Source organism: Daucus carota, chromosome 4 (assembly GCF_001625215.2).
Source record: "Daucus carota subsp. sativus chromosome 4, DH1 v3.0, whole genome shotgun sequence".
Classification (NCBI taxonomy): domain Eukaryota; kingdom Viridiplantae; phylum Streptophyta; class Magnoliopsida; order Apiales; family Apiaceae; genus Daucus; species Daucus carota.
Genome location: NC_030384.2, coordinates 37468260 through 37482469, shown reverse-complemented (window position 1 = coordinate 37482469; position 14210 = coordinate 37468260). Strand labels below are relative to the sequence as shown.

The following is a 14210-nucleotide window of genomic DNA, read 5'->3' as shown; positions in this document are numbered from 1 at the left end:
CTTAAGAATCCCTAATACGTCCTTGGACAAAACCTTTAATAAAGCATATCTTTTCTTGATTTATGGCCATTTAAGTGTCACTATTCTACAGATGAATTTACAAAGCAATAAAAAATTAAAAAAAATCTCAAATATATTAAATCCAATTGAAATTCATGAACACAAATATTTTAATAAGTAATTTTACATTATTAAACCGTTACACCTATGATGAAGGCAAAAAAAAAATAAAAAATCTCAAATATATAAATCCAAATAAGAGTCATGAACACATATCATGCAATAACTAATTTTACATTATTAAACCGTTACACCTATAACGAATATGAATAGAGGACACTCTCGTTTGCATACTATCTAGAAAACAAACCTATACTTGTATCATTTCCTTTATACTCCCATTATAGTGTTCTCTCGTAGCTAATATAGCACACCCATGAATTAAATGAATAAAATGCTAATCCTGCAATAGCCAGTACATACTTAAGTGAACTAAATCTTATATACAGTGCACATGTTCAAGCGGAAATCTATTAACCACAAGGGATGCTGCAGACTTTTCCGATCTGAATAAAAACCCACTGCAACACGTTTGGGCTATCATCGGTTTCGGTTTCTGGCGGTTCATCATCTGATACTGGCAACTGAGGCGGCAAATGTCGGTGAAATGCATCAACAGCAGATGCAACCCCGTCTTCATTCTCAATCAGCTTTGCTAATTCCATTGCTAGAGATTTTACCTGGAAGGAAAGATAATCCAGCTTTTAACTTAACATGAAACCCAGCAAAATTGTGATTCCTTTTCAAGAGCGCGAAAACAGTAGTCTACCATTATGTAAAATAAAGTGTAAACCAACAGTGGTCATCAAATTTTATTTAACCAAAAAAGATTAGGACAAAATTAAAATAAACATAATAATGGCAAGTTGATCCTTTCAAGTAAACCAGAAGCTTCACCAACAGATACAATTACTTTATTTGGCAATACATGTTTGAAAGGGGGTAACTGATTAACATGGGCCATATAGTAGATGTCAGAGTACTGCCATTGTATGGTTTTCTGAACTATTGATCAATAGATACATCCAATTTCTTGGTGATAGAAATGGAGATATGCGACAAGGTAAGCAGACACAAATTAACAAAAATTGGGGCAAGTATTTATAACTACCTTAATTAGGATTTGACCATAATTTGAACGGAAAAAACCAGGTCAAATTTGTGTCAACCCAGATGCCCTGAATGTTTAACTTTTAAGTGGCACTTTAGGAGTTGAAAGTCTTGAACTTATGTACTTGTTTTGTTATTATAGTATTAAACCTAACTCAGCAAGGGATCGACAACATGAATAATAGTCGCTACGAACCCCAATGTTTCATTTTCCTTTCAACTCTAAATTTCTATTATGTTCTTTTCTAGTTTAGTTTAGTATATCAACATACATTCTCTATTTCCTCCAATTAAGTTATGTAGTTCTCTCTAATTATTTGTCTAACTGCATATGTTTGTACAAAGTGAACTTGTAAAACCTTAAGATTAGAAACTGTGAAACAGTTGGTTACTGCATCTGAAAATTTCAGGTTGTGTCAGCTTCAGCCAAATTCTAATTGCTCATGTTCAGCTTAGATCTTATAAGTGATATAACTTTCGGGTCGGCCCATATTTTCAACGTGGTTGAGTTGTGCCATATAGAGCCTCTGGTCCCTTAAACAGAAATTGTCATCCCTAAATGGTAATGCAAATTGGCATTTGCCTCCAACAATATATAACTAATTTATCATCAGCAAAAGTGATACCCAACTCGGGTAGAAGTGTCCAACATAAAAAGTGTCCTATTAGGCTTAGGCCTGCTAAGCGAGTCTAACTCCACAATAGAATGATATTCTCCGCTTTGGCCAAGCCTGCACGAGTTTGTTTTTGGGTACCTCAAAAAGGACTCATTCTACTGGAGTTATCTGACTGCTTAAATTCTAGCTATTTGTCCATCCCACAACCGATGTGGGATAACTCCTAACAATCTCCCCCTTCCCATCAGGTTCGACACCTGTCAAATACCGTCTCCCTGAGTGTGATATGGCTTCCCCTTAGACCCATACTGGAAGTTCATTTGGCTATTTCGCTCCCCTAGGCCCATAAAGAAAGGCCCACCTGTCTCATCTCTAAGCCCATCCTGGTTGGCCACCTGCCTGTTTCTAGGCCCATTCTAGAGCCTATCAGAGATTGGTACGGACCGTCACAACCTAGCTCCGATACCACTTTTGTAAATGTAGCAAGCCTAACTCCACAATGGTATGATATTGTCCACTTTGGGGCAAGTCCACACATGTTTGTTTTTGGGCACCTCCCGAAGGCCTCGTGCTAGTAAAGTTATATGGTTGATTATATTCTAGCTATCTGCCACTCCCATAATCAATGTGAGAAAACTCGTAACACTCTCCCTTATCACACATCGGGTTCGACACTTGCCGAACACTGCCTCCCGGTGTGTGATCTGGCTCCCCTAAGCCCATTCCAGAGCCCGTGTGAGATTGTTATGGACCATTCCGACCTGGAGCTCTGAAACCACTTGTTGGGCCTGCTAAGGCTGAGTCCGCACGGGTTTGTTTTTAGACATCTCAAAAAGGCCTCATTCTATTGAAATTATCTGGCTGCTTATTTCTAGATATTTGAGTCTCCTATATGTGGAACAACTCCTAACATGTCCAACATAAAATATGTCCTATTGTTGTACTCGACAATATTTTATAATTTTGAATGTTTTTTATGTAAAATTACATGTTGAGCTCCATACCTATGTCGAGTGTTAAGTGTCTGACATGAGTACACAGATAAAATTGAAAGAGTCAGTTAAGAAGCAGAGGAAATAACAATTTCTTTAGGAACATGCTAGGTGATACAGTAGGCATATCTTGCAACTAATAAATTGCATGGAAAAACACCAATGAACAGACATATGTTCCTTACCTCTGGCTGAAGCATGATATTTATAGCATCTGAAAGGGCTTCAACACTGAGTTTATCGATAGGGATTGGAGCAGGACCCAGTCCCCTTTGATGTATTCTCTCACCCCAGAAAAATTGATCTCCAAAAAATGGAACAATCGTTGTCGGACACTGCAATTGATGAAATAAAGATATATATTTAATGAGTCAAGAAAAAGAGGAAGAAAACCTGTTTTTCAAGTAGCATGTAATTATGCAAAAAAAAAAAAAAATCAACCTATTGCCAGGCCCCTGAGTTTTTATACCAACATCTAAATTCCTCCATTTGACCATTATTTTGACTATCAGGTAAATATGTTATATAAAGATTCAATTTTTTTAATACATAATTTAATCATGATAACAGAACGATAACTAATATTCAGAACCATACCCCAGCCTTTAATCCTGTAGCTGTTGTTCCAGCGCCACCATGATGAACCTGGATAATCAACATAGATAAGTTGATACTGGCTAACAAATGGCAAACTAAAGTTTATAAATAATGAATGGTTAATCTTCTTGCAAATAAAATAACACTCACAACAGCAGAACATTGTGGAAACAGCCAATCATGAGGGCAATCCTCCAGGAAGAAAACACTATCCGAAGTTTGTGGAGCTACATATGAATTGAAGCAGAAGAGTTAAGTGAGATCTAATATATGCACATCGATACAATATTACATGAGTCTCTAATATATATATATATATGAAAACATTGCCAAATTTAATAGAGACAACAAGGAATTAATAATAGAACAGAATTTTTTTCAAAAATCAAATATGAGATGAGATCACCATTTGCGTTAATAAAGGACATAATTCCACATTCGCTTATATATTCTTATTAATTAACTATGATTTTCTGCAAAAATCTTTTGATCCACAATTAACACACAATAAATTTAATTATCAATAGAAGATAAATAGATAACAAACTAGGGCACTAGGTCTTTTATTCATGTATTACACATTTATAGTAGGTGTTGAGTAACCTTTACAAGTATTAATATACATACATAAAGGTAACCTGACAGGCACAAACATATATATTAGTGATATATGACCTTGGCAACTCATCTAGAACCAACTTGACTAATGCTACTTTTGTATTAATAGACTGGTCCAATGGAATTTAAATAATGTTTAAAAGTCCAAAGGTATGCTTCTACTTATCAAAGGCTTACTTTTCACTGGAATTTAAAACGAGGAAGCAAGAAAAGCCAATAGAGTCGAAAAAGAGACTCACATGTACCAAGATTTCCCCAACCTCTGCCGATTATACCCCTTTGTCCAGTGCTCTTCAGTGCCTCCAGAACAATGTCAGTCGTCTTCTTGGGATCTTCAAGAGGCTTCAGTTAAATAAAATGTTATACCAGTTAGCTGTTTAAATATGTATATGCTATCAACAAACAGTTTGAATTTACTATAAATAGTCAGCATATATTCCACAAAATAATCTGTTCCTAAATAATCCATGGAACAACAGAACCAAAGTTAAGAAAACACTATGTCAGTAGTAAGGTGGTACAGAGATTATAATAACTATACTTTAATTCTGTACAAGGTGAGTAAACGGTCATGTACTAAACATGGTATATCAAAACACTCACAACAGTCTCCTTGATTGTGTCCAGAATAATGTCATTATAGAGCATACTCCTAATTTATATACCCCTTTTTTCAAGTTCTATCATGAATTAATTTTGGAAGTGTTTAAGATTATTTAGTGTTGCCTACATACAATAAGTATGGGTTTGTCTATTCTTGTATAACATGCACACATAAAATCTCTATATAATATTAACATAACTATTCAATACCAAAATAGATTAAATCAAATTCATTTCAATATTTCTATAATTATGAGGGAATAATACATGTAGATCTAAATTACAATGAACATTTTTTTCCTTATATTGTTGATTTAAAGACATCTGTATAATAAAGTACAAATATCATCCCCGGAGATTGAATTTTCTGGTTCCACTATTGGACACACACATATGAGGGCTAACAAGATGGAAAAACTCGGTATATCTTCCTACCTATCAGCTGCAACAAAAATGGTGCATTAAGCAACACAAACAATGTCAGTCCAATAGGGCCTGATAAATATTATATACAGCATGACATAAACGCAGACAATCATGAACACAAATCCCTCGTGGGCAAGTAAACCAGTAGATTTCCTGAAACATAAAGGTAACTGAAAGTTGACAAATTAGCTGAATCTAACTGTAATCACAATTTATTAACTGCTTATTCTGATTCATCAAACAGACATTATTATTAGTATGTTTAGAATACTATACATGCGGTAAATTTGTAGTTACTATGGCTTCATCTTACTAAGTTACCATATTAAATCAGAACACACAATCATACACATATAACAAACTTACAGATAAATTGATTAAAAAACAGATAAATTAAGCATCATGAGTAGATCAATTTGGCATCAAGTACATACCATGCTTCCAAACCCGATATATATGGGTCTAGATCCTTTCTGGATCCACTGACTAAAGTCTTCAGGAGATTTATACTTCGATCCAAGATTTAAGAAACAATAACCAACAACATCAACTAGAGGCCCCCAATCTGCAAAGATTAAAAACAAATCAAACATTACAGTGCTTCTAAGATATGAAGCGTAGAACCTAATTCCTAAAAAATCACAAATGTGCAAGACTCCTAAGAGTGTATGCAACTTAGAATAGAATTTAACTTTTAAGGAGTAACGAGAACTCATAGACCAGTAATACACAAATAATAGGAGTTACTATTGAATGAAATTAGAATAAGGTAACTGCAAGCATTAATACAAACAGTACGCACTTCAGACAATAACCAGTGGAAACATAAAAAAAACAGTGAAGGTAGTTCATTCAGCCACTCACTACGCAAAGCAAAAAAGCAAACATGCTTTTCATTAACTTAGAGAGAGCTAATAACAGATACCTCAAATATTTCTGACTTCTGACACGTTTTACAGTATATACTCTTTAATCTCTAATATATACAACCAAAAGAAAGCTTTAATCTTACTTGCATTAACCTCTAGTTAGTAGATTTTTTGAGACAGCATAGATACTCTTTTTTAGTTTATCGTAAAAATTTTTAAAATGAATTACTAGAGAAGTGAGATTTTACACAAACTTTAGCCGTGAAGCTTGTTCATACTTCATCCATCTGGATCCAAGTACACCCTTGTGGATTTAAGGTGTAAGAGGATTTACCGTGGAATGAGTCATTTGAGTACTGACTCCGCTGTGTCAGATATTTTTACTAAATACTGGGAGATAACAAGTCTATTGAAAGATAACATGCTACAGGTTTTGAAGTCTATTAGGGCTTTTTTGGAGATTTGATGCTTCATCATTTGTAACATCATCTAAAATTTGGACTATATGAAACATTAACGATTTATATTGCAAGTGCGTGTATATCTCCACTTTAAGCCAGAATGTGTTTCAGCAAACATCAGGTTAGCTTCACTACATAATTTGTTAAAATCATATGACCTGATCTATACATATTATAGAAACTTAATTCCGTATCTATATAGATAAAGAATTGTGACCAGTTACATGGATAGAGAATTCTTACCAACTGGTTTTGGCACGACATGGGGACTCCACATGTATCCAGTTGGATAATGAGATAATGACCCATGGTACGTGCTAAAATATGCTATAGGAGGGAGATTCAACTTCTTTTTCCTGAATTCATTGATATATCCTCTTATCCCCCACCATATCATCAAATCCACAACTATGTATGAAAGCTGAATACAGAAAAAAAAAAACATGAACAAAGCAATTAGTCTTGAATTATGAATGAGAATTCTATAACTGCGAAAACACATAAGATTAGGTGTTGGCAGAGTAGCGACTAAATTACCCAATAACCAGCACTCTGGGGAACACGTGCTAGTGGATGTGGAAATTCATGTGTTGGCCTGCCTATACAAAATATATGTGAGGGAGCAATATACTATAATAACATAAGAAAGAAAGAGAATTATAAGCTTGTATTAACAAAGTAAACATTCCACCAGGAGACATATTTCGGTTTGCAATCTCTTATCTGGCACATGACATTAAAAAAAGGGCATGACCGTCTAGAACCTGATATTGTTTTGACCAAAAAGCACAAAATAGCTCAAAGAACTAGTATCATGTTTTTATGACTAGCTAATTAGCTAGCTTATAAGCTAAAAGTCTTTCATCTTGGAACCAAAAAGCCAGGTTCTAATTTGCGTATAAAGCTTCCTTTCTGTTGGGGGTAAAAAGAAATTATAGTTGAAGGAAGCAGACTGGTTTTGAGATCCAGTAACAGACAAGTAGTTGCAAGAAGATATTTGTAAGTGTGCCAACTTAATCTTAAGATCATCATGGTCATTACAGATTGAAGTGCATTCTTATTTGTTGAAGTCATAGATTCAAATCATAGGACTGTCTCTATTTACTATATACATCAAAAAATAAAAATACAAAAGGGAAAATTACAAACATGTTTTCAAACTTTTTTCCGAAAATGAGGTCAAAGCTGCATATGAGGTTGTTATGCTCGTTAAAAGCAGTTGCTTTTCAGGTTGCAATACTTGTAATTGAGGTCGCACCACATTTTTTATAAAAAAAAATTGCAACTTGGGTATCTTTTAAGAAAGCCCAAAAAAAAAAATAACTCTTCTCTGTATCTTTATGTGGTTACAGTGAGCTCTATATAAATATATTCCCGCCTCATAGAATAGTCCTAATATCAGTATTCTATTCAGTATAAAAGGTAACTTGTCAATATAACTGCCAAAGTACACACAGGCACAACAAAACATCATAGCTTTTGCTTTTATGATGCATAGCCTTATGTGGTAGAAGTAATGAGCAGGAAACTCTAAATTCATATTAGAAGATAAGTGATGCAGAAGCAAACTAATATCGTTTATTTACATTTATCTTACTATTGGTATTTGTAATGCATTATTAAGTTCATTATATAGATAAGTGCATTATGAGGATCATAAGTATGTTGTAGATTAACATATACAAGTAGATGCTGTTTAGATCAGATTTTGTTATTAAGATTATTACGAGTTGCTGAACTTTTAGGGATTTAGTCCTATATAAGAAAATGTTAATTTCTATTATTGGGAAACTTTCGAGTGATGATTAAAATTATTATCTTACAAATCCCTTCTCCTGCATTTGAAAAATTAGGGAGTAGTGGGTCTTCGGTGGTCGAGTTGGCTAAGGCTAGCGGATTTCTGTTGTTAACCCAAAGCCTATCTTTTCATTGTTTTTACTACAACATTTCCTTGTTTCTAAGTCCACTTGTAACATAGCTAAAATGTAATGTGTATACAGTAAGCTGCAAATATTAGAAGAAGTATGTCTAGTTGTCTACCTAGGAGATCAAACATTAAAATAGTGCATGCAATTAGAACGTTGCTTAAACTCACGTCCAAGGCATTGTGAAGAATATGTGAAGGGGTACACCAAGAGCTTCAGCAACATGTGCATGTCCTGTCAGCCAGCATAGACATTTACAAGATTAGAGTTTTATATCTTCTTCAGAAATTTCTGGAAGAATCTGGATTGTAACACTGAGTTTAAAATGCTCAAATAGTTAATAAAATCACAAACCAATTACAACATCATTACTTACATGATCTGTAGTGTCCCCAGACATTAAGGAGTTAAAAAAACATAGCAAGTTTAACTGAATACTGAATAAATATATACAGAAGATACTACAGAAGACAAAAGCTCACCATAAGCAGGGGGGTTCGCTATTATTGCTTCAGCTGTAAAAGGTTCTCCAGATTTTATATCTGGTTCTGTGCATGCTGGAAGAAGAGACTCTATTATAGCCTTTAGTTGCTTTCTTTGCACAAATATTTGACCCGGTGCTGATGGAATGAGTCCTTTATTCTTGACCATATCTAAAATTAGGACATGAGAAACAACTTCTGTGACAACAGCAACCAGCAGAACAAATAAATTATAAAACAAAATTGAGTCAATAAACGAAATCAACTATACTTGAGTTCTCCTAAGAACTGATTACACAAAAGTAGTTATGCAATGCATTCAACAAAAGGTGCACCCTCAAGTACCTTTTAAACAACTCTCCTAACTAATCAAAAGAACAGACAAATTCCATTATTCTCTATTTTTGGTCCGTCCATCTAATGTTTTTGTCATCAATCTCCCACCCATTAAAGTCCTTTATGAAATACAATAAAATATTTAAATTCTTACAAAAACATATGTTTCGAGATATCTACAAATTTACTTTAAAACCTCCCTTAATAATTTTATAATTATATTCATTATTTTACTTTAAAAAAATTTATTGTGATTAATTTTAAATACATTTTTTCATTCATTGTAAAAAAAAATTGCCTCAAAGATAATAGCTTTTACTTAATACTCTCTCTACAGTCCTTACTCCTAAGCCAACAAAAGTCCTAATTCGGTTCCTTACCTATAACTTTCTTCAGACAAAACTTCATATTTAATCAGCTAATATGAAAATAAGACCACATCTCTTGATTACTAATTGTATAATCTTTATGTGGAAAAAAAAAATTGTATAATCTTTAAAGAAAATTAATCATCTAATATGGAACTAAGACCAAATCTCTTGATTACTAATTGTATAATTTTTAGCTTTCTTCGCACAAAATTTCATATTTAACATAAATATGGAACTAAGATTAAGTCTCTTGGTTACTAATTGTTTAATTTTTCAGTTCTCATATTTTGTTAAATATTGAACTACACAAGTCCGTCCTTTTTCGAGTAAAAGTCTGAAGCACGCGATGCAGTGTTTAAACTTTAAAGACAACTTCTAATCATTATAACTTTTGTAATTGCAGATTTTCATTATGCATAACATTAAATGTTCATTAGCACTCTGCACCGGAATATTAGACCAGTGCTGATTAAATTACTTCCGGTCATGTTATTTTATAATGAAAAGACTACACATTGTACAAATCTTGAACAAGGAGATTCTTAGAGAAAAAGGGCTCATCTTAAGATGAATGTACTAGATGCATAAATAATAAGCCCAAAAAGCTCTTACATCCTGCCAAAACTCGAGGATCACCACCCAGTGGATAGAAGTTCACACCAGATGATTCCACAAAAGTGCGGAAATTAGCATGAGTCGCCAATCTAACATGATGACCAAACTCCTGCAAATAACATATAAACACGTCTGGTGATGGGTGGACTAATATTTTCATACAGTTGATAATTAGAGGGACAAACAACTAACAAGAATATAACATACACACAAAAAAGATATCCCCGGTGCAGAAGAAGAGTACATTTTGTTATGTAATCTGCATAAATTAACAACATAACCGGCCTTTATCTTAAAGAGCAACCCAGCTAACACTCTGCTAAAGTGGATGCTTTAATAGGTTCACCCAAGCTTATTAGTGGCCTTAGTAAGTTAATTGTTGCAAACCCCAAGTACAAAAATTAGCATTAAGTTGACCTAAGTTTCAAAAGTAATATTTTTCTTTTATAGAATAACCGGAGTATCTCAAAGGCATAAAGTTCCAGAATGGATTTGATGCATATGTATATCTGTAAAAAGGAAGAAAGGTATATATATTTTCACAACCAAATTCCAGATTATTGGATCCAGTAAATATCCCAAGAAAGCACTCACCACATTTCACCAAGTCATTATAAGTAATAGCAGAGTAGCAGACCATGTATTACAAATTTACAAGTTTACAACTAGGGAAGCAATTTAAGCTGCTGAACAGCGTATAAGCATCAAAATTCTTAAAAAGTTACAGTCATGGATATCACTATACATGTGTATTCCCTAGAGAAGGTATATAGTCAATGACTCAATGTATTATCAAGAGAATCAGGAAAACCAAACAGATACGGTTATTAAATATTATAGATAATTTAAGAAGCAATGTATGAAGAACATGCCTGAAGTCTCTTTGACATTGCTAGAAAAGGCTGGACATCTCCCCTTGTCCCAACCACAAGAATTGCAATTTTCAATTTTGGAATGGGTTTACTAGAATCATTGACAGTGTAATCAACACAAGGACGTTTCCCTTCAACAGACTGAAATTCTAACAATTCTGATGCTACAGGTGCATTATCGGTCAGATCAACCTTAACAGTGCCATCATTTTGTATCTTCACAAGTTCCACAATGAGCTTTTTCTGAGAAATTACAAAACAATCAATTATAGTTATAGGAAACGTGAGAGGCCTAGAATGAAAAAAAAAATGCAGATGTTGAAAGCTTGTCAAAAGCAATTTAAAGCAATAAAAAATAATATATAAATGTGGCAGACTTGCCTGAGCAATCCAAATTTCATACAAACAAATTCTATCAATCATGTCAATGTATGTATTCACGTAGGACAATGGTGGGATATAAATGCGTTTATATAGCTACACAATCTACTTGAACTTAAATGGAAAAGTAGACTGGATACCACTTGCAGTCATATCCAAATTATACTAATATTTACCTTTTCACGCTCTGACAGTCTATCCAATTTTAAATCATGCCTTGGCATGTCCTTCTTCTCAGTCATAGACCTAGAAATTGCAACCCCGTGACTTTCAAAAAAGTGATTTCTGTGGGTTCTTACAGGTGTAGTAATGGAATGACCCAGGCCTTCATTATAAAAAAAAAAAATCAGTATTATTACATGCTCGAAAGAGAAATTTGCATACAAATAAAACATGAAGATCCCTTAAACACAACTTTTAAATCATAACACAGTATTCAGCAAAGAGGTTTATAATCATATTACCTATGACCAAAAGTGATCTCAATCTATATTGAGAACATTTACTTGATAAGTGAATCTTTATAGAAAATACTTTTATAGTGATTGAAAGTTTCTTTAAACACCATCAGTTCATCACATCTTTAGCTTGCGAGAATTAACATCATCAGTGTCCAATACGTTATATTACAGAATCTTAATTTAGATTCTAATATCCTGATATTGATAAGTTTGTCATTTCAAGTCTCTAAGACAAGTGTAGTAATAGTGTTTGACTAATTTAAATTTCCAGTTGAAGTAGAAGTACCTATCTAGGTAACTATTTCCCCCTAAGCACAGACAAGTTTGTTAGTTAATTTAAAAAAATTAAGACTCTCTCTGATTCTACTTATATTGAAATTCTGTAACAGTATATCGGTGTTGCTCTTTGACAATTTGCACAACTTGACTAGACAACTGTAATGGTCAAATAGTGAATCAACTACACTACCTAGTTATTAAAAATATAGTGATGGTCTTTTGTCATTTATGCATAGCCTACTGTCATCCAAACTAAGAGCGTCTCCAGAAATGTTGCTTTGCTCTAACCTCTCCGGGGATGCCGAGAAGGACTAATGCTCCAATCTCTAGCAACCTCCAACCTTGGTGAATGTTTGACGCAGTTCTTTAGGTGGTTGTTTACTTGATGGACAGAACCAACATCTGACGGCTGACTTGAAGTCTTTTCTTCTGTAGCGGCTGGATTAATTATCTGGTTGTCCTCTTCATCAGAAGAACTGGCACCAAAGGGATCATATGTCGACTCACTTGATACACTTACTGAAGGATCATCTGCCCCATCTAAAGTACCATTACCAAACTGCTCATTGTCAGACTTAGTTTTCGACTCTTGTGCTGCATCAGCATCAAAATTCAGGCTCCGTGCTACCTGCCTATGTTCCCCTTTATCCTTCTGAACTTCCGAGCTATTAGCATACCCATCGATACCCATCTCAATCTAGTAAGTTCCACAACAATAAGTGAAACCCAGAACTTTAAAACTCTTCAAAACAATATTATTCCATCCAAGTTCATAATTTTATCGAACTTTGAGGCAGAAGGAGGGTCAAAACAGATAAACCTCACAAAGATGTCTAAATCACCCAAAAGACTTCTGGTCAAGTCCAGCTACAAAACAAATAAACAGTTAGAATCAGAAAATCCACAACTTCAAATTTTACATAAAACTCAAATTTTCAAAATTTAAAGAAAAATCAATTTATTCAATTACAAAATCGAATTTACCAAACTATACAGTAACATTCGAGAAGACTCAATCTAAAGAAAAGCCATGAGAATAATACAAATCATATATGAGCACAAATATCATGTGTTGATTTGGACATATACCACTCACTGGACACGAGAATCACTACCAAGCCTGATAAAAGAGCTATGACCAACTATCTGATAATTCAACTCAGTCCGAGAAACTAAAATTGACAGAGCAGAAACACCCAGATGCTATATACTCAAGACAATAGATATCTGTACAAGAAGCTAGGCAAAGGTCAAGCCAGCAAGCAAATGGGGGCTCATAAATAACCACTCCTACCAAACATAAGAAATGAAGATTAAAAGAAATCATACACAACAACAACCAATCATTGTACTTATAAAAGTGACTACTTTTAACTAAGATTCTCTAATCAAGATCAAAGTTAAGAACATGGGTCTTCCCCAAACATCAAAAAGATTAAAGACAGACCTTTTACTTGAAAAGATACTTCAACAATCGAGATAGTGTGAGGCAGCAACTATGGGATGTCTGTAATCATGTAAGAAGTGTGTTGATATTTATATCTGATGGGGTTTTTGAGATATGTGTGCTTTTATATGTATGTAAATAAATACAAAAGGGCTTACGATTGATTGAAGATACTACCAAGATTGTAAAGAATTACCAGGGAAAATCACTACTGTAATTAGGAATTTACAAGAAGTGTTTGTTTTTGAAAAGAGGGACAGAGCAGAGAGAGACTTTGAGGAGACAGATAACAAAAAAAATGAAGAAATAAGGACTGTGGGACTGCTCTCGAGGTTACAGCAAATAATCTGTTGGCACATTTTAAATATGGCAAGTGACATCAATTCTCTCCGCTCTCCACCTGTTTTGTTTTCAATAATTCTTGATTTTTCTACGCCTCAAAACATATACTTCCGCCTTTCTCTGTGAGTGAGATTTTTATAAAATATTTTTTCATAAATTATTTATATTCCTTTCAAAAAAATTTAATATTTTGTTTATAAAAAAATTCAAAATGTATTATAAAATATTATTTAAAAATCTTAAAATATATATCTGGTCATGTAAAAAGAGTTCTATATAAATGGGACGAACAGATATTAATCTTGCAATATTAATAATTCGTTGAGAAAACTTGTTAACTTATGAA

At 33.7% G+C, this 14210-nt stretch overlaps 1 protein-coding gene across 3 annotated transcripts; it reads right to left on the bottom strand.

Annotated features, from left to right (window-relative positions):
- Positions 1 to 224: 224 nt before the first annotated feature.
- Positions 225 to 13872, bottom strand: LOC108219014 (sterol 3-beta-glucosyltransferase UGT80B1). 3 transcript variants are annotated; one of them, XM_017392242.2, is made up of 15 exons: positions 13523 to 13872; positions 12364 to 12942; positions 11512 to 11660; positions 10955 to 11197; positions 10080 to 10191; positions 8761 to 8931; positions 8449 to 8512; positions 6891 to 6948; positions 6597 to 6774; positions 5458 to 5588; positions 4234 to 4336; positions 3527 to 3603; positions 3377 to 3424; positions 2965 to 3114; positions 225 to 740 (listed from the first exon to the last, which is right to left on the bottom strand). In XM_017392242.2, the coding sequence occupies exons 2-15, from the start codon at positions 12764 to 12766 to the stop codon at positions 534 to 536; spliced, it is 2094 nt and encodes a 697-aa protein (XP_017247731.1). In that variant the 5' UTR covers positions 12767 to 12942; positions 13523 to 13872; the 3' UTR covers positions 225 to 533. The 3 variants fall into 3 exon arrangements, with proteins under 3 accessions (XP_017247731.1, XP_017247732.1, XP_063947715.1); XM_017392243.2 differs by lacking the exon at positions 13523 to 13872 and adding an exon at positions 13165 to 13342; XM_064091645.1 differs by lacking the exon at positions 13523 to 13872 and having other exon boundaries at positions 12266 to 12406.
- Positions 13873 to 14210: the final 338 nt, after the last annotated feature.

Coding starts and splice junctions, on each gene's coding strand:
- LOC108219014 (XM_017392242.2), bottom strand. CDS start 12,766: ATGGGTATCGATGGGTATGCTAATAGCTCGGAAGTTCAGAAGGATAAA. Junction 10,192..10,954: donor CAATGTCAAAGAGACTTCAG/GCATGTTCTTCA, acceptor TGTTATTTGCAG/GAGTTTGGTCATCATGTTAG. Junction 8,513..8,760: donor AGCGAACCCCCCTGCTTATG/GTGAGCTTTTGT, acceptor GCTGGCTGACAG/GACATGCACATGTTGCTGAA.